The following is a 26,121-nucleotide window of genomic DNA, read 5'->3' on the forward strand; positions in this document are numbered from 1 at the left end:
TCCAGATTTAAGATACGTCTTTTTGTTTAAGTTCCAGCTCAAAACACGCGTCAGATTGTTTATGATAGCTTTCTGAATATTGGAATTTCTGCTCTGGACACACTGTAGCTGTTTTTGTGGCCTGTCTCTTTAAAGCTAGTTCAACCCGCCCACCGTTCCAACATGCCTGTCAGAGTGTGGGTTAGTCTCCACCTCGGCTGCATCTGATAAACAGCACAGTGACAGACATGAAGGAAGCAGATCTCACATAATGCTTGTGAGAAATTCTACAGTTAGAACTTCCCCAATGATTATTTGATGTATTTGTTGTGGAGTTAATTCAAGCCTTTCTGCAACGATGAGTCACACAATGTCCTTACAAAGTTCACGCACACACAGACACACTCAGCGGACACACACACAGTGCATGTTAAACCTTTGCACTGATTTTGCACGGCAAATGTGACAGGATACAGGTTAATATCCACAGCTGTATGGATATCCGTTATGTTAGTGCACAAAATGAACCTGATTTAACGTCAACAAACCAGGATTGAAGCGTCTTCTTTTAAAACTCATGACATGCGGCTGAAGTAAGTAAAGTGATGATGTTTCTACAATACAAACTGTATATTCTTTCCCCTCTTCCAACCCTACCCCTAAACCAACCTTCACAGCAAACAATCTGCACTTTTACATCTTCAAAATACTTCCTTCTGTCTGATTTACAAGCATGTTTACCCATCAGGACCTCAAAGTTTGGTCCCCACAGAGACACACGTCTTCATGATTCTGTGCGTATTCAGGTTTAAGTCCCCAGCAGGATATAAAAACAAGTACACACACACTAACCCTCTGTGCTCATGTCCTGCGTGGGCATCCAGATGTAAGAAAGGCCAGAGTCTCTGTACAGATGCATCATGGTCTCGGGGGTCATGGGTTGACTGAGGTCTCGCCGGCAGCCGTGCGAGTTGTTTATCACGTCCCACTCGGTCTGAAAGTTCATCACCGCCGTGACACCCAGCTCTTGTTTTAGCTTCAGGGTTACATGTTCAACCCGTCGAGGACAGCTGCCTAACCAGACACGCGGCAGCACCCTAAAGAGAAAACAGACGCACGAATGAAGACAGAGCTTAAACTATCGTGTGTAAACAACACAGCTCTTCAGAGGAGACAAGAAAGGCTGAGCCCCCAGAAATCAGTTAAAGTAGACATATTGTGTAAATAATCGTTGTCCTCAGAATGTGTTCAAGTTCAAGTTGAGCTTTATTGTCATTTCTCTACATTTGTTATTTTATTTTGAAGATCTGAGGTGAAAGAGGTCATGAAATCTATTAGATTGGCTGGATCGATGTTGTACGCAGGTCAACGTTCTTACAAAACACACATCCTCATGATGCACCACCTCAATAACACAATCACCCCAGCGCTTCATAGTATTATTATGAGATTCAGTAGCAAGACGCAGAGGCAGATGTGGCAGGTTGACAGGCCAGATCATAAAACATATACTGTATGAAAACCTTTTAAGAGCTGTGGACTGACAGTGTTACTGCACAGTGATTCCCTCTTTACTGCGTTCTGCCACAGAAACAAACCTCTAACCTTACACATTAAACTGCAGACTGCACATTTATCCTGCATCATTTGTCATGTCGCATTATTATCAGACACTAAAGGAAAAGGAAGACATTGAAGTGGGGTAAGTGGGAAAGGAAAATACCCGACAGCCAATCAGAATCAACATCAACAGCTCACACATCTAAATCAGCAGAGAAGCTCATCATCACTGCTGCTCGATACAATACACCCTCTTTAAAGGGCCATGAAACCCCCTCGTTTCAGCAGGGTGTTTTCACACCTCTACTTTGGAAAAAGTCATAAAAGTGGGCGTGTCCAGCTTTGTTTAGGGGGGGAGTGTCAGAGGAAGAAAAGAGGCATGGTGTGGGAGTGTCTATTTGGGCACGCTGAGTTTCAGAGTCAAAATACACACACACAGGGGACAAAGTGACTGTGTTTACATGGACATCTGTAGTCAAATTATTTGCCAAATTATTAAATGGTGGACTTTAACTGCAGTTTGGCTCTTTCATTCAGGGAATTCATTCATGTCCTTCGCGACAAACGAGATATTTGATTTGAGGAACTGCTGTAAGCGTGTATTTTTCATGCAATGTTTGATACCGCACAGCGAATGAGAGAAAAAAAATGTCCGCATTTGCCGGAAACTTAGATGCACACGGCAGGTAGCGTCAGAAAGCCGCGTGTGTTATTCCGGTCACTAAATGCGGTAAAAACACTACACAAGGTTAAAGTTTGGTTGTGGTGCTAACATGTTTACACTCGGTGCAATAGTTAGTTCGATGCGAACAAACTGAATAAACAAAGAGCACTGGTCGCTCACTTACCAAATCTGTAGAGACAGAACAATCACCAGCAACTAGAGCCGCGTCTTTATTAAGAGGAGACTACCAGCGAATCCGGATCTCAGCGTTTGCAGATGAGAACAGCTCTCAGGTAAACAATAATCCTCCTTAGACACGTAAGTTATGGTTGTCGAGCGTCGCGTACACTGTTAATCCACACGTGACTCCAGCTGAGCTCTCACAGAGAGAAAATGAAAACAAAACTTAACTGCAGCAAACTATAAAAGCAACACTTCACGCTTGTTTTGCCAACACAACGTGGCGTCTCTGCCGTCTAAACACTGTGACAGTAATGAATATTAATGAAGTTGCACAATAGAGCGCGCTGATTGGTTTGAACCAAGCTTTACTCATGCATTAATGCATCACACTGTAAGACGTAATAAGACTCACTCTGGCACAGACGTCCAGTCTGCACGCTGGAATACACGCTATTATGTCATGACCGTGACGCAGCTTCAAAAATTCGTTTCAAACCGGAAGTACGAATTTGCTTGAAATAACGCAAAAACAACCAATTTACACTTTTTAGTGAAATATAGGTGTCCTAATAGTGTTTATAGCAGTGTGGGACACATATACCACTGTCAACAGCTCAACACATGTGTTTTGGTGTTTTGTGACCCTTTAAAGATAGCAGATATCTAGAAAGTTGGTGCTAGTTATAAAATCTGAATGAATGGACAACACAGTACAGTATAAACCAATTGCCAAACTGATTTCACCAAGTAGGACATGTTCCTGAATGAACATCTTTGTTGATCCTGAAACAACATTCCAATCACCCAATCAGAATTAAGGGATACGTTTACCGTTTATGTTAAGATTAGGCTTACAGCACTTCTACATGAGTGTTATCCAACTATTATTCCCCTCTGATTTTGGGAATAATTAACAGTTATGATTGGTTTTAGGGGTAGAGAATAGGTTTGAAATACACCTTTGAACAAAACTGATGTTCCAGGATCAACATAGATGTTAATCCAGGATAGCATCGTTCTGGATGGTCTCAAACTCAATTCCTGGAGGGCCACAACTCTGCACAGTTTAGCTACAAACAACTCCAGCTCACACCTGCTTAACAGTCTCTCTTAGTATGCTGTGTTCACACCAGACTCGCAACACGCGGATAATTCGTGCGTAAATAGCCGCGTGAACATTCGAGTTTACTCGCTTCATTCACGCGTCAAACCTCGCTTCATTCGCGTGTCAAATTCACATCAGAACACCAGAAACTTAACCTGGATGACGGAGGCTTTCAGCGGTGCTTCTGACTGAGCCAAGCCGAGTTTGATGAACTGTCGCTGAAGGGTGGAGGATTTTCCACGGAACACCGACAACAGGTTCTACGTCACAATCACGCCCCCACAAGAGCAAGCTTCTGATTGGTTAACGCGGCGCGAATGTCCGCTGAAGTTCAGATTTTCGAACTCGAGAGATTCGCGCAAAACGCTCAATTCGCCCCACGCCATTCGCGCAATTTGCGCCGCAAGATGTCTATTCGCACATTTGCATTGACTTAACATGTAAATCACTCGCGCTTGACGCGCGTTCCGCGTCTGGAGTGAACGCAGCAGTAGTCTTGAACACCTTGATTAGTTGGATCAGCTGCGTTTGATTAGGGTTGGAGCAAAACTGTGCAGAGCTGCGGCCCTCCAGGAATCCAGTATGAGACCTCTGGTATAAAATGAGACTATGCAATGCAAGCTGTGCAATATAAAACTTAAAAGTACCACAGCTTTTTAGTAGTGTCAATGTACTAGAAATGCAACAGCGCCTGATCTTTGATGTCTCTGTGTAAATTCATCCATTTTAATTTAAAGGTGCCAAGAAGGCAAAATCTCAATTGAAACATGAAGGCAGGAGAGTAGTCTGCTCCCATTCATTCATTTTCTGCCACTTTTCAGGGGCCGTGTCACGGGGGCAGCAGTCTTAGGAGAGAACCCCAGACTTCCCTCTCCCCAGACACTTCCTCCAGCTCCTCCGGGGGGATCTCGAGGTGTTCCCAGGCCAGCAAAGAGACACAGTCCCTCCAGCGTGTCCTGGGTTTTCCTCAAGACCTCCTCCCAGTGGGACAAGCCTGGAATACCTCCCTAGGTAGACGCCCAGGAGGCATCCAAAAACAGATGCCCGAGCAACCTCAGCTGACTTCCATTGATGTGGAGGAGCAGCGGCTCTACTCCGAGCTCCTCCAGGGTGTCAGAGCTCGTCACCCTATTCATAAGAGTGCACCTGCCACCCTTCAAAGGAAACCCATTTCAGCTGCTTGTATCCGAGATTTTGTCCTTTTGGTCATGACCCAAAGCTCATGATCACAGGTGTGAGCAGGAACGTAGATTGACTGGTAAATCGAAAGCTTTGCTTTTCAGCTCAGCCCCTTCTCTACCAGAAGCTGGTAAAGTAGCCCCTCCCCTTTATTACAAAAACAGCCAGTAGTGTTTTGTTTTGATCACAGCCCAGTGTGAGTGGTTGAGCTGAAGTGCATCAAATAAAAAGTGCCTTGAAAGGGGCGGGGCATATCAGTAGTTAGTGATGTCACAAAAATAATCGATCCATTTAGGCGGAAGTGACATATTGCAAACTTTTGATGTTTATATCTTCTAAATGTAAATGTTGTCACTGTTTTGGAGTACACTAGCTTATAGATATCCTTAAGACTAACATACTGATACTGACATCTACAAAAACGTTATTTTGATTTCATGGGAACTTTAAAACTGCAGACTCAGTATCACTCTATTCTCATCGCCATCGCTCTAATGTACCTTCGGAGGAGAGTAGAGGAGGTAATTTTGGTTTTACATTTCCAGTGTATCTGCGCATCAAACGCAGAGGTGTCAGCGGGAGTCTCAGTATGAGGGAGATCCAGAGTGCAGTAATGGAAATGCTAATGAGTGTTTAGCGGGGTGAGGAGACAGACTGACAGCCTGGGGAATGAAGCCAGGAAGGTCACAGGCTTCAGCCGAGGGGTGTATTTTTACCTCAGAAACCCACACGCCCGTTTGAGGATGAAAAATAAGTGAGACGATTGAAGGAAAGGGAGTTTGTGGAGGTTAATGGTCTGAAGCATTTGACTGCAATGAATTCTTCACCCCCTCCAAAACTTTCACCAGATCTGGGGTCTGGTTTATAAACTTTGCATAGAAACCTTCCTAAAAGTGAAGGTATATAAATGTTAATTATTTATTTATTAGTGGTTATGGCCTATATGATGATTTAACACTGGGTTTTATTAATTTTGTAATTAAATGTAGACTAACCTGTGTGTGCACAAGATAAGACTGAATCTTATATTTCCATTGTTTTTCTATTTAAACACAGTTGACCTGCATGATCATAGTGTACACTTGCATCCGGGCGTCAGCGTCAACGCTTCCCATTCCCTTTAAATGGGTGACGTCAGGCCTTGCCGAACTGCATTGTGGATCCATCTGCGCCGCTTCAGGGGTGTTGCTCACTGCAGAAGTTGGGACTTACTCAACTTTTTCAAGCACCGGCAGAAGCGTCAGCCAATCAGATCGCTGTATGCAAATACAACAGCTCAGACAGTAACCGATTGCTGACTAATTTCATTGGCTGACGCTGCTATGCCAATCACGTTGGCCCCAACTTCCGACCTTTCTCTGTCAAGCGTTGACGCTAAAGCCCCGTGTGAATGCACCGTCACTTCAATGGGTTTGCGTGGCTCTCAGTCCCACCCACACTCGTAAGCACTTCCAAGCCAACCAATCACAGAGCAAGTGCTACACGAGGTTGCGACGTGTAGTTAAATTTTTTGAGAGATGCACGCCAACCTCGCGATGGCCACGGCAAGGGCTATGCAACCGCGCGCAGGCAGCGCTGGAGCATACGTGTGCGCTTGATGCAGAAGTATAAATCAGCCTTAACTCCAGTGACTGGCACATCTGGATTGACTGTATTCATCGTCGAAGTCCATGAACTGAACCACGACTACCGTATCATTGAGATGGCTGACGTGAAACTGACGTTGACACAGGGTCAAGATCCCGAAGCGCAAGTGTTTTGAAAGACTGCACCAAAGCATGATCCAAACACCCAGGTCACGTGACTAACGTGATTCAAAGAATCGGTCATTTCAGAAGCGTTTCGAAACCTGGCGAATCTGCGTTTGACTGCTTGATAGATCTCATGTAGCCTAGTGGACTGTGTGTGTACAGAGAAACTGTGCTGGCCTGAAGATCGAATCCTGACTTGATGTACTTCAATATTGTTACTTTTTTATGACCAAAACAAGACATATTTATTTACAAAGGATTCACTCAGATGCCAGACTAATGTTAGAACAAAACACATTACAAGAGCAGAGAATTTAAAAACTAACATCTATAGCTGCATCACCCTGGATTCGAACCCATTATCTCTGCATACTGGTCTGGAACTCTGACCACATCACTAAATCTCTTGAAGCTCTACAACATGGGGTTTAATAACTCAATTTGTGTAACCGTTTCTTTCCTGAAGCTGTTCTAGAGCAATACATAAAAAACCACCACTAGGTGTCACTGTAGAGAAGGGTTTCAAACGTTTCGAAGCTTCGACACATATACTTCAATTATTTCAATGCTTCATGAAGCCTCGCTTTGCCCTCCACTACCGTATTGTGATGACACATTTAACTTTACACACCTAGTATTAATACAAAACTGCTAGAATTCACAAACAAACAAAACTTGACATCCCTGTTACTAACAAAATTAATGTAACCAGTTTGAAGAAGATGACATGTTTTACTATAGCTTTTAAAGCAGTGGTCACCAAACTTGTTCCTAAAGGGCCGGTGTACTGCAGATTTTAGCTCGAACCCTAGACACTTCCTCCAGCTCCTCCTATGGGATCCCGAGCTGTTCCCAGGCCAGCAGAGAGACATAGTCCCTCCAGTGTGTCCTGGGTCTTCCCCAAGGCCTCCTCCCGGTGGGACAAGCCTAGAATACCTCCCTGGGTAGACGTCCAGGACAGATCCCAGAGGCAACACAGCTGACTTCCATTGATGTGGAGGAGCAGCGGCTCCTCCCGGGTGTCAGAGCTCGTCACCCTATTCATAAGAGTGCACCCTGCCACCCTTCCAAGGAAACTCATTTTAGCCGCTTGTATCTGAGATTTTGTCCTTTTGGTCATGACCCAAAGCTCATGACCATAGGTGTGAGTAGGAACGTAGATTGACTGGTAAACGGTTTGAAGAAGATGACATGTTTTACTATAGCTTTTAAAGCAGTGGTCACCAAACCCGTTTCGTAAAGGGCCGGTGGACTTCAGATTTTAGCTCCAACCCTAATCAAACACACATGAACAAGCTAATCAAGGTCTTACTAGGTATACTTGAAACACCCAGGCAGGTGTGCTGAGGCAAGTTGGAGCTAAACCCTGCAGGGACACCGGACATCCAGGATTAAGATTGGTGGCCTCTGTTTTAAAGAAGGGACGCCACCATCTTGGAACACCGTTGCATCTGACATCACTGGGTTTAAGCCATTCCCTGAGGTAAACAGATAGAGTAAAAGTAATGGACTAACCATGGAGACTCATTACGCCCTTATACCTGTTTCTGAAATGTTTAATTCTGATTGGTCAAATCGCCACATTATTAACGCTAAAACTAGTAACACAGGCTCATCCGGGTACTGATTTTAGTGCCATTGTGCAAAGGGAGAGATGTTTGCATTGCCTTCTCTCTCTCTGACAGAATGTGTTTGTGTGTGTACTGCATTGAGCACTGCATTAGTAGAGGACACGTGTAGTGTGTTTTAATTAGGCTGAGGTGACAAGTACAGGTTGCATTTAATTAGTGGTCAAAGACCCAACAAGGTGTACTTGATTGCGGAGACAAAAGGTCCTGGTATTTTTTTTACCTTGCGACTTCTGTTCTTTCAACAGCCAGAGTTTATTTTACATTCCCTTTGTGGTGTGAATAAGACATAGTAATTAAAACACACAGACCTGTGTCCCGAGCGTCACAGTTGCTGGTTTCTTTTATAAAGTCAATGTTGTTGAGTTCTTAGTGGGTCTGACATTCTTTTAAGACTCTAAACAATATAAAGATGGCTACCCAAGTCCTTCTTTTAGTGTTTAATTGTACTGAATGTAGCCTAGGCTCATTGGAAATACAGTTGAAGTCAGAATTATTAGCCTCCCTGAATTATTAGCGCCCCTGTTTTTTTTTTTCCCCCAATTTCTGTTTAATTGAGGGAAGATTTTTTTAGCACATTTCTAAGCATAATAGTTTTAAAAACCTATTTCTAACAGATTTATTTTATCTTTGCCATGATGACAGTAAATAATATTTAACTTGATATTTTTCAATACACTTCTATACAGCTTAAAGTGACATTTAAAGACTTAACTAGGTTAATAAGGTGTACTAGGCAGGTTAGGGTAATTCGGCAAGTTATTCTATAGCGATGGTTTGTTCTGTAGACTATCAAAAAAAAAACTAGCTTAAAAGGGCTAATAATTTTGTCCCAAAAATAGTTTTTAAAAAATTCAAAACTGCTTTTATTCTAGCCGAAATAAAACAAATAAGACTTTTTCTTGAAGAAAAAATATTATCAGACATACTGTGAAAATTTCCTTGCTCTGTTAAACATCATTTGGGAAATATTTAAAAAAATCAAAAGGGGGCTAATAATTCTGACTTCAACTGTATGTGCTCCTAATACAAATTAGGTTTCTCCTGTTACATTTAGTTGCACGTTTCAGATGACAAATCCACTAGGGAGCACTTTCTGCCTTTTTGCAAATCTGAAATATGTTATTTAGGGTACATATTGTTGCACGTTGCAAGGACGAATCCACTAGAGGCCACTGTCTAGATTTTTGTGATTCTGAAATATGTTAGTTAGGGTACGTTTTGTTGTACGTTTCAGATACACATCCTTCTTGTACACATCCAGGAATATCTCCACTGACCAAAACCCAACCAAAAGTGTTTTCAGAAGCATACATGAAAGAAATGTAGCTTTGATAGTTTTACCTTGATTTTATATGGGCTTTATCTATTTTGAGGAAGCGGACTCGAACCTGAGTGCTTCGCATCACAAGTACAACACTGTACAAAGTGAACTACAAGCAAATTTGCAAACGCCAGAAAAGTTGTCTGTATGAAGATAGATTGGTGAGGCAAACATATTCAATTGCAAATCATAGTCACTGATATGTTGTCTTGTGGTGTTTATTTGGTGTTGTGCAAAGAACTGCATGGAAAATCCTTTAATCATTGATAAAATGTCTGTGTAAATATCCTCAGTGTGAAAAGGAACGAAAGTTTTTATCATCACACTGCCCCCTTGTGTTTATTTTACCTAAAAACTGAAGTCAAAATGTACATTGTAGTATGTATTAATGGTTTCACAAACAAAAGTTTCAGGCTCATGTTTCCAATGAGTCTATTTTGACTGTATGTGTGTCTCAAATGCTTACTCCCGTTTAGACCCCCAATCCAGGATTAAGCAGGAGTTAAAGAGCTTTAAGCTTATTATATCCTGAAGCATAGCATAAAAACTTCCATTAGATTTAAAAATATGAAGCACTAGTCAAAATTAAAGACCTAATTGCAAAAAATGCTTTTCTTGCTTAGATTTTTTGTCTTGTTTCTAGTCTAAATATCTAAAATTTCTTACATCAAGAAGCATTTTTTATACAAGCAAAACATATTGCCTTGTTTTGAGAAATATTATGCCAATACGAAGTCAGTTTTTCCTTAAAACAAGCAAAATAATCTGCCAATGGGGTAAGCAAATTAATCTTGTTTTTTCTTTTGACATAAAATTATTTTGCTTACCCCATTGGCAGATTATTTTGCTTGTTTTAAGGAAAAACTGACTTAATATTGGCATAATATTTCTCAAAACAAGGCAATATGTTTTGCTTGTTTAGAAAATTCTGACAAACACCATGTAACTTACAGTCAAACCTGACAGTTTTCACAGGCATTGTAAGATGGTGTTTTTTTCTAAAAGCTTCTGACATGACAAGATAAAGGCCACACGGACGTGCCTTTTGCATAGCGATTGATTTTTTTTAACAGTTCTCCTTTGTTTATATCAGAACACTTTACTTTTTATTTTCCAATTCTTGTAGCACAGCCTTACAAATCGTTCCATTATGCACTCAGAATAGCACCATCAAAACACAAAACTCTGTCAAAAGGTTTTTTTCTTATTGCAAAATTTATAAAGCATACTGCGGTGCTTGCTGGCATGACATGCTATAAATGCGCCATTACTTCTACACTTAGCAGTCTGTAACTACCATCATTCTGACATCTCTGACCATTTCCCATTCAGACTGCATGCACTCAGACTCCAACAGGCAGCACCGGAGACCAACTAGATGCTAGATTTGCCAAAGTCTGTTAAGTTTTGTGGCATTAAATGTTTCAAATTAGATTGAGAGTTCTGTTAGAAACACCTGTAAACACTCTGCTTTATTATTGTACCGTTGCTGACCTCACTCAAGAATGTCATTCCAGACAGTCGATCAGATGTACACTTCCTCTTTTATTTATAATTTATTACAGGATACACCAGCCTGATCTCACGAGGAAACATAAGTATTTTACGTCTTGTCAGTTTAGTGGCTTATTCGTATGAATGCGTACGAGTTCAGCTGTACGAAAATGTACGTTTTTAAAAAAGAGGCGGTGCACCAAACCCCACCCCTAACCTTAAGCGTCTTCGGGTGATGAGCAAATCGTACTAAATACAAATTAGCTTCTAAATAAAAAAGTTATGAATTGCCATAAGATTGTTACTCTAGGCTCGTTTTTAACAGCAGATGGCGCTCTAGGCTAGTTTTTAACAGCAGATGGTGCTCTAGGCTAGTTTTTAACAGCAGATGGCGCTCTAGGCTAGTTATTAACAGCGGATGGAGCTCTAGGCTAGTTTTTAACAGCAGATGGAGCTCTAGGCTAGTTTTTAACAGCAGATGGCACTCTAGGCTAGTTATTAACAGCGGATGGAGCTCTAGGCTAGTTTTTAACAGCAGATGGAGCTCTAGGCTAGTTTTTAACAGCGGATGGAGCTCTAGGCTAGTTATTAACAGCGGATGGCGCTCTAGGCTAGTTTTTAACAGCGGATGGCGCTCTAGGCTAGTTTTTAACAGCAGATGGCGCTCTAGGCTAGTTTTTAACAGCAGATGGAGCTCTAGGCTAGTTTTTAACAGCAGATGGCGCTCTAGGCTAGTTTACAACAGCAGATGTCATGCTCTAGGCTAGTTTTTAACAGCAGATGGAGCTCTAGGCTAGTTTGGCTAGTTTTTAACAGCAGATGGAGCTCTAGGCTAGTTTTTAACAGCAGATGGCACTCTAGGCTAGTTTCTTACAGCAGATTTCGTTTTTTATTCTAATTTTAACAGCAGACGGTGCTCTAGGCTAGTTTGTAAATTGTTGAAAAATGGTTGTTTTTGCGTTTTTTCGAGCCAATACGTTCATCCGGTTTAAAAATAATTTTCGAAGCTGCATTACGACGATTAGATCCTTGCATGTATTCCAGTATGTAAACTGGATGTCTGTACCAGCCAGTACAACGTGACGTCTTTGAGCTTTCAGCCTTAACTCATGAGAAAGACTTGGTTCGAACCAATAGTTACTCGCATGCAATATCTCGTTTGTCATTTGGGAGGCATGCATTCCTGAATGAAAGTGAAAGTGCCAAACTGCAGTTAAAGTTGACAAATTAAGAATTTGGCAAATAATTAGATCACTGATGTCCATGTTAACACAGTCACTGTCTTTCTCATCGGCGTCTGTGTGTTGTTTTGCCTCAGTAAAAAAATAAGCGTGTGCTCAAACCAAAAACTCCCATTTTTATGAAAACCCTTCCCTCTTCCCTCCCCAGACACTCCCACCTAATCAGAGCTAGACTCAGGGCGTACTCACACTATGTACAGTTTCCTTCAACCAGGCCAAAGTATGCTTGTCCCCTCTCTCATCTCCCCCGACGGCCCGCACTCACATTACATTCATCCATGATGCACCCTCATTAAGCACTCTCGCTCAGCACAGTGGAGATTTCTTTAGTTATACTAAAGTCATCTGATATGAAGTAACACGCAGTCAGATATTTCGCTGAACAGATCACCCACTTTTGACGCTCATAAACAATAATAAAGTCCTCGTGCTGCAGGAATTAGGAGGTCTGCTGAAGGTGCAGCTGTTGTTTTGCAGTGAGGGGTTTTTGACTTTAATAATCTATGTGTTCATTAAACAGTAAGAATGATTAAATAATCCATATGGAACAGTCCCTCAAAAGTCTCGTCTCGTTTTCAGGCTCAGGCGAGCTTTGCACTCACACAACAAGCGTACCGTGCCAAAGCCCAAGTGAACCACGCTCTGGCACACCTCTTCCAACCGGGCTAGAGCTGGTCAAGTGAACCGCGCCTGAGCTCGATTCAGAGCACTCACACTTCTCTAATAATCTGGGAAATGGGCCTGGGCACGGTTCGCATAGCATATGGCCCGTTTCCACTGAGTGGTACGGTACGGTACGGTTCGGTACGCTTTTATGGCCGTTTCCACTGTCAAAAAGCGTACCGAACCAAACCGTACCGTACCACTTTTTCGGCACCTTTTCGAAAGGGTCCCAAAAACGAGAAAGGGTACCAAAAGGTGGAGCTACACGCGCAGCCGAACGCTGATTGGTTACAGAGATACGTCACGAGCTCCTGGAGCTACACAGAACGTAAACAAAGGATCCGCCATGTTCTAATACACAGCCGAGAGATTACATGGAGATAACGTTACAAAAGTGTTTAACAACCTGAATCATGAACAAACTGCCATGTTTATCTTTGCCTTTTGTACTATTATGAACAGGGAATGACAAAATTATTCTCTAACAGAGTTTGCATGTGTTGCTGAGGACTACAGACACAGATGAGAGGTTTGCGCTGACTGTGGGCTCTATTGCGTGTGTTTTTGAACTCAAATAAGTACTAAATGTATGATGTGTGTAGTTTTTCTGTAATTAATAATATATCGGAGATTGTAAGGGTCTGTATGTGTTCATATATGTTGCATTTATATATTTATTTAATATAATTACAGACGTTACAGTAGCCTATTTCACACTGTCATTGATCTGCAGTTATAATCAACTCCTGTTCATAGAAAAGTTAGTAATAAACATTTATAAACAAGTATTTATGTGTATAAAGCTTCTGTTTTGTGAGAAGTGCTTCTCATATGATATGTAAACGACCCGTACAGCTTTACTGTAGACATTTATTCCAGCGACCATGACGTCGACTTAAACTTTGTCGTACACCACGCCCATCAAAAACGGTACCCTTTGTGGTGGAAACGCAAGCCTGATAAAGGTGACCCGTACCGACCCGAACCGTACCGTACTGTACCAGTCAGTGGAAACAAGCCAATAGTGCGAGTACGCCCTCACACACTTTCCTGACTTTGTTCATATTAGAGGCGTGATAACACCCTGCTGAGACAGGGGAGGTCTGATGGCCCTTGAAGAATGCTTTTAGGATAGATGATACATACAACAATCAATGCCCTTGACTCATGTATTTGACACAAAATGACATCACACGAAAAGTGCAGCAAACCATAACGCAGAATTACGTATTTCGTTGAGATGTTTAGTGTGTGTTTAATTGCTGTTAAGAAGTGGAGATGCTCCTTACCTGCAGTTCTTCAGTGTTTTTGACTCTCTTTATTGGAGATGACTGTGCATTCTGTCATAGCAAGACATAGCATCTCTGCCCTCTCAGAGTTACACAGCCGTTCTGACACTGTAAATCTGTCTTTACTCTAATGGATTCCCCTACACCGGACTCAATGACCCAGACTTTTTTTTTAATCCACCTACACTCTTAACTTTTTTTGCCTTTAGAGCAAGGTCAGAGGTTAAACGAAACAAGCTTTTAAAGCTCACTGCCAAAAGAGACCAGAGACTCAGAGTCATAGAGCTAATTATACAGTGCTGTTGAAACACCACACACACACACACACACACACACGATTAAAGAGAGAGCAGGGAAATAAAATACAAATGCTTCTGGGTAATTAGATGCTACTATTTGTGGATTTGAGAATCGGCCCCTAAAACACTGATCGCTCCGCCCCCCTAAAGAACTTAAAGCCCCATCCAAAATTAATGATAGCCCCGGCCTAAGACACTTATAATTCTGCCTTCAATGACTGATCGCCCTGCCCTAAAGAACTTACAGCCCCATCCAAAATGACTTGATAGCCCTGCACTAACATAATGAAAGCTCCACCCACAATAACTGATAGCTCCGCCCTAAGGCAGTCATAGCACCACCCTAAATGACTGATAGCCCTGTTCTAAAGGACTTACAGCTCCCTTCAAAAGAACTAATAGCCCAGCCCTAAATGACTGAGAGATCCACCCTAAAAATCCTGATAGCCCCTCCTTAAAGGACTAATAGCTCCACCCTAAAGGACTGATAGTCCTGACCTAAAGGATAGGAAGTTTATTCGCACGTACTGAGAGAAGTGCATGGCCTGCTGTCCTGCTATGCTGAAGTAGAAGTTGGTGGTGTGTTTCATCTCATCTGTGTGGCCCGTCTCCTGGATCCAGTGACCAATCGGATGACAGTGAATCCCATCCACCATGTTTCTGTCATCATACACACAGCACCGGTTATGATGTGGCCCACTGCCTACAGACAGACATCAACACAACACTTCAAACTGGGATAAATGAGAGGATGAGAAGAAACCTACTGTATTAATTGCCTAGAATTCTCGCCATTTCAACAAAATCATTGATATAATGTCTTAGAAATCTCATGTGACTGCATGTGTGATGTGCAAAAGCATTTTTCATTAATATTTCGTATATGTCAAATGCTTTTTTTGTGTGGATTATGAAAATAAAAGAGCTTTTTTGACACTCTGTTTCTGTTGTTTTCTTATCTCATTCATTCATTCATTTTCTTTTCGGCTTATTCCCTTTATTAATCTCGGGTCGCCACAACAGAATGAACCGCCAACCTATCCAGCACGTTTTACGCAGCGGATGCCCTTTTAGCCTCAACCCATCTCTGGGGAACACCCATATACACTTATTCACTACGTACAATTTAGCCTACCCAATTCATCTGTAACCTACATGTCTTTGGACTGTGGGGGAAACCAGAGCACCCCGAGGAAACCCACGCGAACGCAGGGAGAACATGCAAACTCCACACAGAAACACCAACTGACCTTCTTAATGTGAGGCGACCGCACTACCTGCGCCACTGCGTCACCTTTTGTTGTTTCCATTCCTGTATTTTCTTTTTGGCTTAGTCCCTTTATTATTCTGAGGTCGACACAGCGGAATGAACCGCCAACTTATCCAACATATATTTTATGCAGAGGATGCCCTTCCAGCTGCAATCCATCTCTGTGGAACCCATCCATACACATTAATTCATTTTCTTGTCAGCTTAGTCCCTTTATTAATCCCGGGTCGCCACAGTGGAATGAACCGCCAACTTATCCAGCAAGTTTTTCCGCAGCGGATGCCCTTCCAGCCGCAACCCATCTCTGGGAAACATCCACACACACACACTCATATACTACGAACAATTTAGCCTCCCCATTTCACCTGTATTGCATGTATTTGGACAAGGGGAAACCGGAGCACCTGGAGGAAACCCACGCGGATGCAGGGAGAACATGCAAACTCCACACAGAAATGCCAACTGACCCAGCCGAGGCTCGAACCAGTGACCTTCTTGCTGCGAGGCAACAGTACTACCTACTTCGCCACTGCAACGCCTCTTCTGTTATTTTATCATATTTAATTTCTAATATTTTGCAGGATTAGTTGGCGGTTCATTCCGCTGGGGCGACCCCGGATTAATAAAGGGACTAAGCCGACAAGAAAATGAATTTCTAATATTTTAAAAGCAATTCTGATCATTCTGTCATTGATTCGGTAGACGAACATTTAAATAATTAAATGGTCATTATGGTCTCAGGATGATTATTCCCCACTGTATTTTTAACATTAAGACTTAACATTAAGACTAAATTAACTTTATTCCAAAAATCAAATCTTTTTGTTTTTCTTTTTTGTGACAAAAGAGATGTGAGTAGAATTATAATGCATTGGAAAACATTCAATTTGTGACTGAATTGACCAAAACAGAGTTCTAATCTACAACCAACTAATTGTTTTATTTAATCTTTCACACTTATGTTAACACTACGCTAATGTTACATTTCAAAAAACAATCTAATTCTAGCCTAATTATACTGTAGAGGTGGAATTAAAAACAAATTTAGTCCCAAATATAGGCTGCGTCCGAAACTGCCTACTACTCAGTAGGTGCTGCATTTAAATTTAAACGTACTACTCGGCCGTTAGAAAAGTTCGTTCTATACAGTATGAATGTGAATGGAATTCGGACGTACTACATCCACCATTTTGTCATGGTCACGTGACCTACCTGCGTCAATTGCGTCGCTTCACTCCCATTTATGAATTCGCTCGCAGGGCATCATGGGATAGCGCAGCATGCATGGGATGCGCACTCCAGAATCTCAGAGTATGTGTTAAAACAGAGTATGTGTGTAATTAATTACAGCGTTTTACTTCAGCTTTACTTCATCAGCACAGCCGCGTGTCAGAACAATTATAAAAGAAGATGCTTCAATCCCGGTTTGTGGAAGTTAAATCAGGTTTATTTTGTACATTAGCATAACAGATATCCACACAGCAGTGGAGGTTAGCCTTAACTAAGCTAAGCGCGCTCTGTCTGTCTGCCTACCTGCGTGTGTGTGTGTGTGTGTGTGCGCGTGACTCATCAATGCAACTTCACAATACTGATTAGTAAAGGTTAGTTCTTACTGTAGTATCGCACAAACGCTACGTGAGACCTTCTTCCTTTAAGTCTGTCTGTTGTCTGATGCAGCTGAGGGAGGAGGCATGTAGAAATAGTGGGCGGGAAAGACTCGGCTTAAAGGCACAGTACGACAAAACCACCCCCTGCTGGAAATCAGCATAAAACAGCATCTTGTAAAAGGTATAATAAAAAATCTGATGGGTGTTTTGAGCTGAAACTTTATATACACATTCTAGAGACGCAAAAGACTTATATTAAATCTGAAAAAAGGGGTAACCTAGGTGCCCTTTAACAAGCGGATTCTATGAATTCGGACATACTATTCGGCTCGCATACTGATTTTAGCGTACTGTATAGTATGGAAGTATGCAGTTTCGGACGCAGCCATAGTCTCGTTCAATGAATGACTTCCGGCTACTTTGACACTCTCGTCACTTTCGATGTAATCACAGACATGCAACAGGAAACAGAGCTAAACATAGATGACAAAAGCAACCAATGAAAAGAAACCAACGCAGATTTGCTTCATGCGTCACAAAGTTGAAGCACCTCTTTAAAAAAAAAAGTTTCAAAATCCTCATTATTATCCCTTCACAGAAAAGCTGCTTTACATGAAAGCCTTGCATTTCTGAAGGGCAAGGTCAATAGCCAATTAAATGCCTGTGTTTTTGTCAGACTCCGAAGGTCACGCGTTCACGACCTCAGAGAGTTCACATCTAAAAGCGGAGGGCTCCTATCATTAATTCAGCCACTTCCTGTAATGGCTGTAATTCTGCATAAATTCCATAAGCTTGATTCATAACATAATAAACATTCAAATGAGTCCTTGCATTGACAAAACTGCAGCGGACCGCTACATGTACTGCACAGTAATGAGGGAGAGCGGATGGCTTCCTGAGCTCGTTCTCGTCCCAAACTCGCCTTCATCCTGGAAGTACGTGGGAGTTTTATATTTGTCCAGCGTTTATCACTTCAGCCGCTGTCTCACCACTGAAGCCCACACAGCAAACAACACTGAGTCATGAGCTAAACCTGTGCAAGTCTCAGGTTAATTAGTCTTAAACCTCCATTACACGCTGCATGTGTCACAAACACTCACAGTATGCAAATCAGTGCAAGTCTTAAAGGTATAGTTCACCCAGAATGTAATACTGTGTCATTTATTTATCCTCGGCCATCATGGTGGCGCAGTGGGTAGCACGATCGCCTCACAGCAAGAAGGTCACTGGTTCGAGCCTCAGCTGAGTCAGTTTCTGTGTGGAGTTTGCATGTTCTCCCCGTGTTGATGTGAGTTTCCTCTGTGGGTTTTCCCCCACAAGTCCAAAGACATGCGCTATAGGTGAATTGGGTGAGCTAAATTGTCCGTAGTGTATGAGTGTGAAACAAAAATAAACAGGCCAGAATGTCCTAAAGTTAAACCAATCCACGTCTGGACACGGCCAGTTGATTCACTCCACTGATCAGAGTAGTTTTAGCTCAGCTGGAGGACTATCAACTCATGCTTGCTTACCTGAGGCGGGCTCAGAGACAATTCATGCGCTGCGGCTGCCATCATTTCAATCAGCAGAACACAATGGTGTCTCCACACAATGAAAATCTCAGCCGTTCTCACAAGACGCCAGCAAACAATGGCTCAATCAAAACCTCAGTCAACAGAAGGCGTGAGCACTGGAGCAGATCCCCCCCGTTTGTCACACACGGGCGTATTCATCCGCACGAGAAACATGACAGAATGAGAAAACCGATACGACAGGTCTGACAAAACAGGCCGTGTTTGGAGGTTTGAAAGCTCCTTCGTTTTCTTTTTTTCTTCGCTTTTTAATATTTGTTTGCTTTGCTCCCAAAGTAAATCTCAAAGTTTACTCTCATCACAGTGAAATGCTTTTCCACAAGGTACATAATTGTGGTTACGAATAAAACAAAGTGTCAGAGTGAACACACATACAGTTGAAGTCAGAATTATTAGCCCCCCTTTGAATTTTTTCATTTTTTTCTCTTTTTTAAATATTTCCCAAATGATGTTTAACAGAGCAAGGAAATCTTCACAGTATGTCTGATAATATTTTTTCTTCTGGGGAAAGTCTTATTTGTTTGATTTCGGCTTGAATTAAAGCAGTTTTTTAATTTTTTAAACACCATTTAAAGGACAATATTATTCGCCCCTTTAAGCAATATTTGTTTTCGATAGTCTACAGAACAAACCATCATTATACAATAACTTGCCTGTTTACCCTAACCTGCCTAGTTAACCTAATAACCTAGTTAAGCCTTTAAATGTCACTTTAAACTGTATAGAAGTGTCTTAAATATATAGTAAAATATTATTTACTGTCATCATGGCAAAGATAAAATAACTCAGTTATTAAAACTATTATGTTTAAAAATGGATTAATGAAATCTGCTCTCCATTAAACAGAAATTGGGGGGGGGGGAGGGGGTGTAAACGGGCTAATAATTCTGACTTCAACTGTGTGTGTGTGTATATATATATATATATATATATATATATATATATATATATATATATATATATATATATATATATATATATATATATATTTATGTGTGTGTGTGTGTGTTTGGGTTGTGTTTTTTAATAAGAGGTCATATCTTATCAAAACACATACTGTTAAATTTACAAAACAACATTATTAATTTAAGAGAGCATAGGCTGGGTTAGCCAATTAATTTGTCTATTAAAAAAATTAAGACAAAAAGTTGATAAAATCATGATCTCCTGTCTGACTGTGGATCATCGGCACCATCCTGTGACCAAATAATGCATTACAGCTTTTCTCCTTTATTCAACGTGATCTTTTATTTAAAACTGATTTGAGAGATTTCCCAGGAAAAAACTTGCTGGATAAGTTGGCGGTTCATTCCTCTGTGGCGACCCTGGATTAATAAAGGGACTAAGCCGACGAGAAAATGAATGAATGAAGACTCGTTTGAATTGAAACACTGCGTTTCTGTCGTCCACACCTCCTCACATATCAGGGTGTCCGCGGAGTCTTAAAAAGTATTAAAATGTCGAACATTTCCAAATCAAAATATTAGGTCTTAAACAGTATTCAATTCACTGAAATATTGTACTGTAGGTCTTAAGTGATTTTAAAGAGATCTCAATTTTTTTATCTGCATGTAAAAGCTTCCCAATCAGGTTGACGCTCATCCAATCACCAAACAAGCCATCTCAATAAAACTTTTAACAGAAGTTTGATTTATTAACTCTATATTTAACAATCTGGTTTAATTATCAGCCTTGCAATAACACGTGATATGCTTCAACACTTCCTGGTGACATTTTTTGAAGTAAACACCGCAATGAAATTATTACCAGCATGTAGGACTTTTAGACAAGATCCATAAAACTCTTACCAGTCTTTACTCCTTATTTGCGTCTAACAGCCCATTCACACAGGGCTTCAGCGTCAACGCATGACTGAAGGCGTGTCTGAAGTTGGGGCTGAAGCGATCGTCATAGAAGCATCAGCCAATGATATTCAGTTAGCAATACGCCACTGTCTAGCTGGTGTATTTACATACAGCGATCTGATTGGCTGACGCTTCCGTCGGCACTTGTAAAGTTGAGCTAGTCCCAACTTCTGCAGCGAGCAATGCCTCTGAAGCTACGCCGACGGATCCACAATGCAGCTCACCAACGCCTGACGTCACCCATTCAAAGTGAATGGGAAGCGTTGATGCTCCGTGTGAATGGGGCGTCATACCCTAGTTTATTACGTGGGCATGAATGAAATGTTCATGAATTAAAGTTAAACTGAGAACTGCAGTTAGTCACCCAAAATTACAGAAAACTCTTACATGATAGCACTTCACGTAAACACCTTAATTATATTATTGTCTATAAAGGCAGGTAACTAGGCTACAGATGTCCATGTAAGCGTAGTCAGGAGTGCCTTCGAAGTAAGTGAAAGATCCAGAAGGGCATCCTGCGGATTTGATTCAGAAGGGCACTGTTTTTGTCAGACGGCTTACCGGTTTGACTTTCATTCACCGTCGTTTATTTTAAAAAGCACCCGCTCTATCTTATTTGTATATGTTTTACTCGATCACATAAACTCTGCAGGTGCCTGATAATTAGATGTGGAGCTGACATTAATCAGAATCCCTCTAGTGAACTGCATCCATGTTAGCACGTCATGTTTGATGTGGTCATTTCACAGTAGGATACACACAGGTTCGAAGACTCGTTCTCGCCACCTACAGTGCAATTCTGGTGGTGGATAAGGATATCCCCCCCCATTGTGTAAAGCACTCTGAGGCCCCGTTTACACTAATGTATTTTAGTTTGAAAACGCATAAGTTTTGCTATGGTTACGCCATCCGTCCACACTATGCCGGAGTTCTCGAGCGCCGTAAACGGAGCTTTTTGAAAACGCTGGAGCGGCCGTTTTCATTCTAAAACGCTGCTGCTCCGTCTCAGTGTGGATGGGGAAAGACGGAGACATCTGAAAACGGAGGCGGGGCTTTTCCTCAATATTAAGTAGCCTAACACACACAGTTCAGTCCTGCATCCTCTTCTTGTAAGTTAAGACTTCGCAAGTTTGATCAAGGCTGCAGTCTCCCCCTTCTCAGTTTGATATGGAAAACATACCGAGGACAAGGGTAAATCTTCAAAGGGAACAGTGTACTTTATAACTTTATTCACATCACCTTGGCTACGTTGTTTCCCTTTCTCAACAATAAAACGTGAACATGACTTAAGGAACTGCCTATTTTCTTTTTAATATTAGCAACTTAACAGACAGCAGAAATGTTGAGGCGTTGTGCTGCATATATGAGCGTCATCTTCACTGTGTGGATATTTATAACAAAACGGAGCCTATAACAACTCCTAAAGCCTATGCCTCCTTTCAATTTCAGTGAAAATACGAAACGCACCCTCTCTTTTGCTGAATATCAGTTTTAATAATCGATAATTATAAAAGTATAACATACAATAAGTTTATACATTGTAGGAAATAAAAGCAAGCGATCAGTCAATGTACCTGGATTAATCATTAACTTATCTTTGCGCTTAACCAAAACATGTTACCCGTGAACAAGTAACTTAATAGATTCCAATGACCAAAGTCAGGGAATTGGCCTATGTCGTTAGATAAAGACAACAATATGAATGAAATATCACGTTTAGCAAATATAGTGAGATTAGATCCAGCGGGAGATGCTTGATGAGCAGTCCGACAAGCAGAGCACTCATCTGGGTAGAAATGCTGGAGCGCTTGCCCGAGAGTGTCTGTGGTCACGTGATGTGCGTTTTCAGCGTTTTAGTGTGGACGGAGAGCTGTTCAGAAACGCTGGGTAAAACGCGAGTGTGGACGCGGATCATTTTCATTCTACAACGCCGTTTTAAAACTAAAACGCACTAGTGTAAACTGAGTGCCCAGAAAAGCGCTATATAAATTTAAGAAATTATTATTAATATTATTATTAATTCGGCCAGGTATAGCTTGCGTAGAACAGACCCAGCTCCCAACCCAACTTTGGGAATAGATTAACGGCGATATTTTTTTAATCACCTGATAAGAGTCTCACGTTAACGCAGCACAATAATGCAATAACGGCCCACCACTAATATATACCAAAAGTTCAGTCAAAGCGGGGTAAATAGGCCTTCAGCCACTACACCTCCCGCTGCTGGAATCAGCTTCCAGAAATGATCAGATGTGCTCCAACATTAGGCACATTCAAATCAAGACTGAACACACCTCTGTTTAGCTGTGCCTTTACTGAATGAGCACTGTGCTACTATGCCTTTCTTTTCTTTAATATTCCTTTAAAACCTTTTTTGACACATTGTAATCTGTCATAATTATTTTTTTGCTTTGTTGTTTTTATTTTGTTATACATATATTTTACATTTCTTTTATTCTTGTTTATGTAAACCACATTGAATTACCATCGTTTTGAAATTGCCTTACCTTTAAAAGTCTTACATTTGACTTGGTGAAACCTGCTGAAACCCTGACTTACCTTCCCAAATGAAGTCCCCATCGACCCGCTTTATGAACTTAAACCACAGCGGATCCGTGAGCGGCTCGGAAAGCAGCACATCCCCGGTCCACAGGCACGGCTCCCGGCAGGACCGACCCTGGCTCGGGTTCATCTTCACAGCCCGCTCCAGATCCCACAGATTGAGGTAAAGTTAGTTTTATATTCACACATTCAGACTTTCTCCTTAATAATCTGAATTTCACAAAAATATTTGTCGCAAATTCTGAATACCCTGCTGAAAAATCCAGCTTAAACCTGCCTAGGCTGGTTGGCTGGTTTTAGCTGGTTAACCAGCCTGGTTTTAGAGGGGTTTTGGCCATGACCAGCTAAATCCAGCTAAAACCAGTCTGGTTTAAGCTGGACATAGCTGGTTTTGGCTGGGCTCCCAGCTTGGCAAGGCAGGTCATCTCCCAGCCTGACCAGCTAAGACCAGGCTGGAAATCAGCCTGGAAATGGCCAAACCCCCTCTAAAACCAGTCTGGTCAACCAGCTAAAACCAGACAACCATCCTAGGCTGGTTTAAGCAGTTTTTTTCAGCAGGGTAGTGTAACATTAACATTTAAGTCAATAAGTGTTAATGAACACAGTCAATATTATAAACATTTATTCAGTCAAAATAAATAGTGATAATGTTTTCAAATCATACTTGCATGTGACTTCAGACCGAATATTCAAAGTAGCTGCCATGGTAAACAATATAGGGACAGTGTCACAAGTTGTCAGTGACTGGCCGAATTTAAAACCAATTTTACCTCAGTATCCCAGAGCCCCATCTCCGGCCGAGAGCCCAGCACAAACACCTCTATATCAGGACACTCTGGAGTCAAAATAACACCAAACCTGAACACGACCATCATGTCCTGTGCAGTAAACACACACAAAATGCACTTGCACTATAACTGGAGCTGATATTTACGCGTCTTCGGTCACTGACTGGCTAAAATCTGTGCGCTAAAAATACATGCAGTGCTATTGACTTTTAAAGCGATACAACGGCTGAGAGGGAGCAGCTGTGTGTCTACTAAAAACCCCTCTATCTATGTGGTTGTTTAAATTATGCGCTTTATAAAGCGTTGAATATACCACATTTACACAGGACGGCAGATGTCAACACTTTACGGCAACTGTGAGTAGCTTCAGTGCCTCTAGAGGGCGCACCGCGGCTCAGACAGGCGAATCCTCCATAGAGATGCATTCAAAACAGAACAAAATTTGCTATTCAGTAGACTAATTTGTACACCAAATTTTGTATAACTTTTTAATAAAATTTTTAATATTGATTTTCTTACACTGCTAACTTGCAATGCAAATGTATCAATAAAATAACACTATTAATAATTATTATTATTGATTCATTTAATTGTTCTAATTATAATTAATAATTGAATGCCTTGTTTGAATAACCACAATGGATTATGTGTGGAAACATTTTTAAAGAATAAAGCGAAATAGACAGTGATAAACATACATACAGATAGACAGACAGACAGACAGACAGACGGAAAAATAGACAGATGGATGGATGGTCAGATAAATAGACAGACAGACAGACAGACAGACAGACAGGTAGATAGATGTAATAAAATGAAAAAGAGATATAGACATAGAGAGATAGATGGATAGATAGATAGATAGATAGATAGATAGATAGATAGATAGACAGACAGACAGACAGACAGACAGACAGACAGATAGATATAGATAGATAGATAGATAGATAGATAGATAGATAGATAGATAGATAGATAGATAGATAGATAGATAGATAGATAGATAGATAGATAGATAGATAGATAGATAGATAGATAGATAGATAGATAGATAGATAGATGGACGGATGGATGGTCAGACAAATAGACAGACAGACAGATGGATGGACGGATAGATATATGGTCAGACAGATAGGCGGGTTTGATGCCATGTCCCCTTTTAAAAATCGTAAATTTTCATACAATTCAACTAGAGCTGCACAATATATCTAGTTTCAGCATTGATCTCACATTGTGCGCATTCACAAGTCACATCACAGGATCTGCATATTAAATTGAGTTAATAGTTGAGTAGAAGTTGTAACCATCAGAGTAAAAATGTATAATATGCATGTGCTTTAAAGGTGCAGTATGTAAGTTTGACACCCAGTGGTTGAACTAGGCATTGCACACCTTGTTAAAAGCGCACGCAAGCGCAGGTTGCCAGATTGAAGACACCAACAGGAGCGAGCCTAAAGGCTGATTTGAACCATTTTCTAACTAAAAGCAGCGACATGCGATAGAAGAGATTTTTTTTTTTATATAGTTTTTGTCCTAACCAACACTTGAAATTTATATTTTAGACACGGCTTTTAACTCTTACAGGTGAACAACAGAAAAATGGCAATGATCAGCTCAGGTACAGCTCATGTGCATGTTCCCTCTCAGTGTCAACCTTTAAACCAGAGACACGCTGAGATTGTGGCTTTTGCATCTCTTCTCGCATGTGCAAAATACTGTTGTCTTGGACCTCCCCACAAACCCCCTCTATTTCATTGTGGCGTAAAGATTTAAAAACTTAAGAAAATTAAAATATCAGAGGCAGGGGAGAAGTTTTTTTTTTTTTTGAAAAACAACAATTTATTGCATTCTTTAATCATTTAAAAACCTTACATGTGGATTGAGTGAAGGTACATGTGTATGCATGTATGTAAATGGTTTGTTATTATAGTTTTTTCTCTGTATTTGTAGTTGTTTTACTTATTATTATTTTGTTTATTTTATTTATTTACTTATTTATTTGCAGATGATGATTGTTTTATTTGGAGATTGTTTTTTGGGTTGTTATAAAATGTAAAAAGCTATATGCAAGAATAAAAATTCCATTACAAAAAATAATA

General features: G+C 41.0%; 1 protein-coding gene across 1 annotated transcript in view; it reads right to left on the reverse strand.

The window, feature by feature from the left end:
* The window catches only part of epm2a (EPM2A glucan phosphatase, laforin), a 26,610-nt gene extending 2,236 nt beyond the window's left edge, over positions 1–24,374 (reverse strand). Inside the window, exons 1-4 of the mRNA XM_087306374.2 lie at positions 24,005–24,374; positions 23,232–23,376; positions 14,888–15,062; positions 832–1,076 (exon numbers count right to left, since the gene is read on the reverse strand). Coding sequence (XP_087162500.1) covers positions 832–1,076; positions 14,888–15,062; positions 23,232–23,376; positions 24,005–24,109 — 670 coding nt within the window. The 5' untranslated portion in view covers positions 24,110–24,374. The remainder of the gene's footprint in view (positions 1–831; positions 1,077–14,887; positions 15,063–23,231; positions 23,377–24,004) is intronic.
* Positions 24,375–26,121: the final 1,747 nt, after the last annotated feature.

Source organism: Danio rerio, chromosome 23 (genome assembly GCF_052040795.2).
Source record: "Danio rerio strain M-AB ecotype USA chromosome 23, GRCz13ab, whole genome shotgun sequence".
Taxonomy (NCBI): Eukaryota; Metazoa; Chordata; class Actinopteri; order Cypriniformes; family Danionidae; genus Danio; species Danio rerio.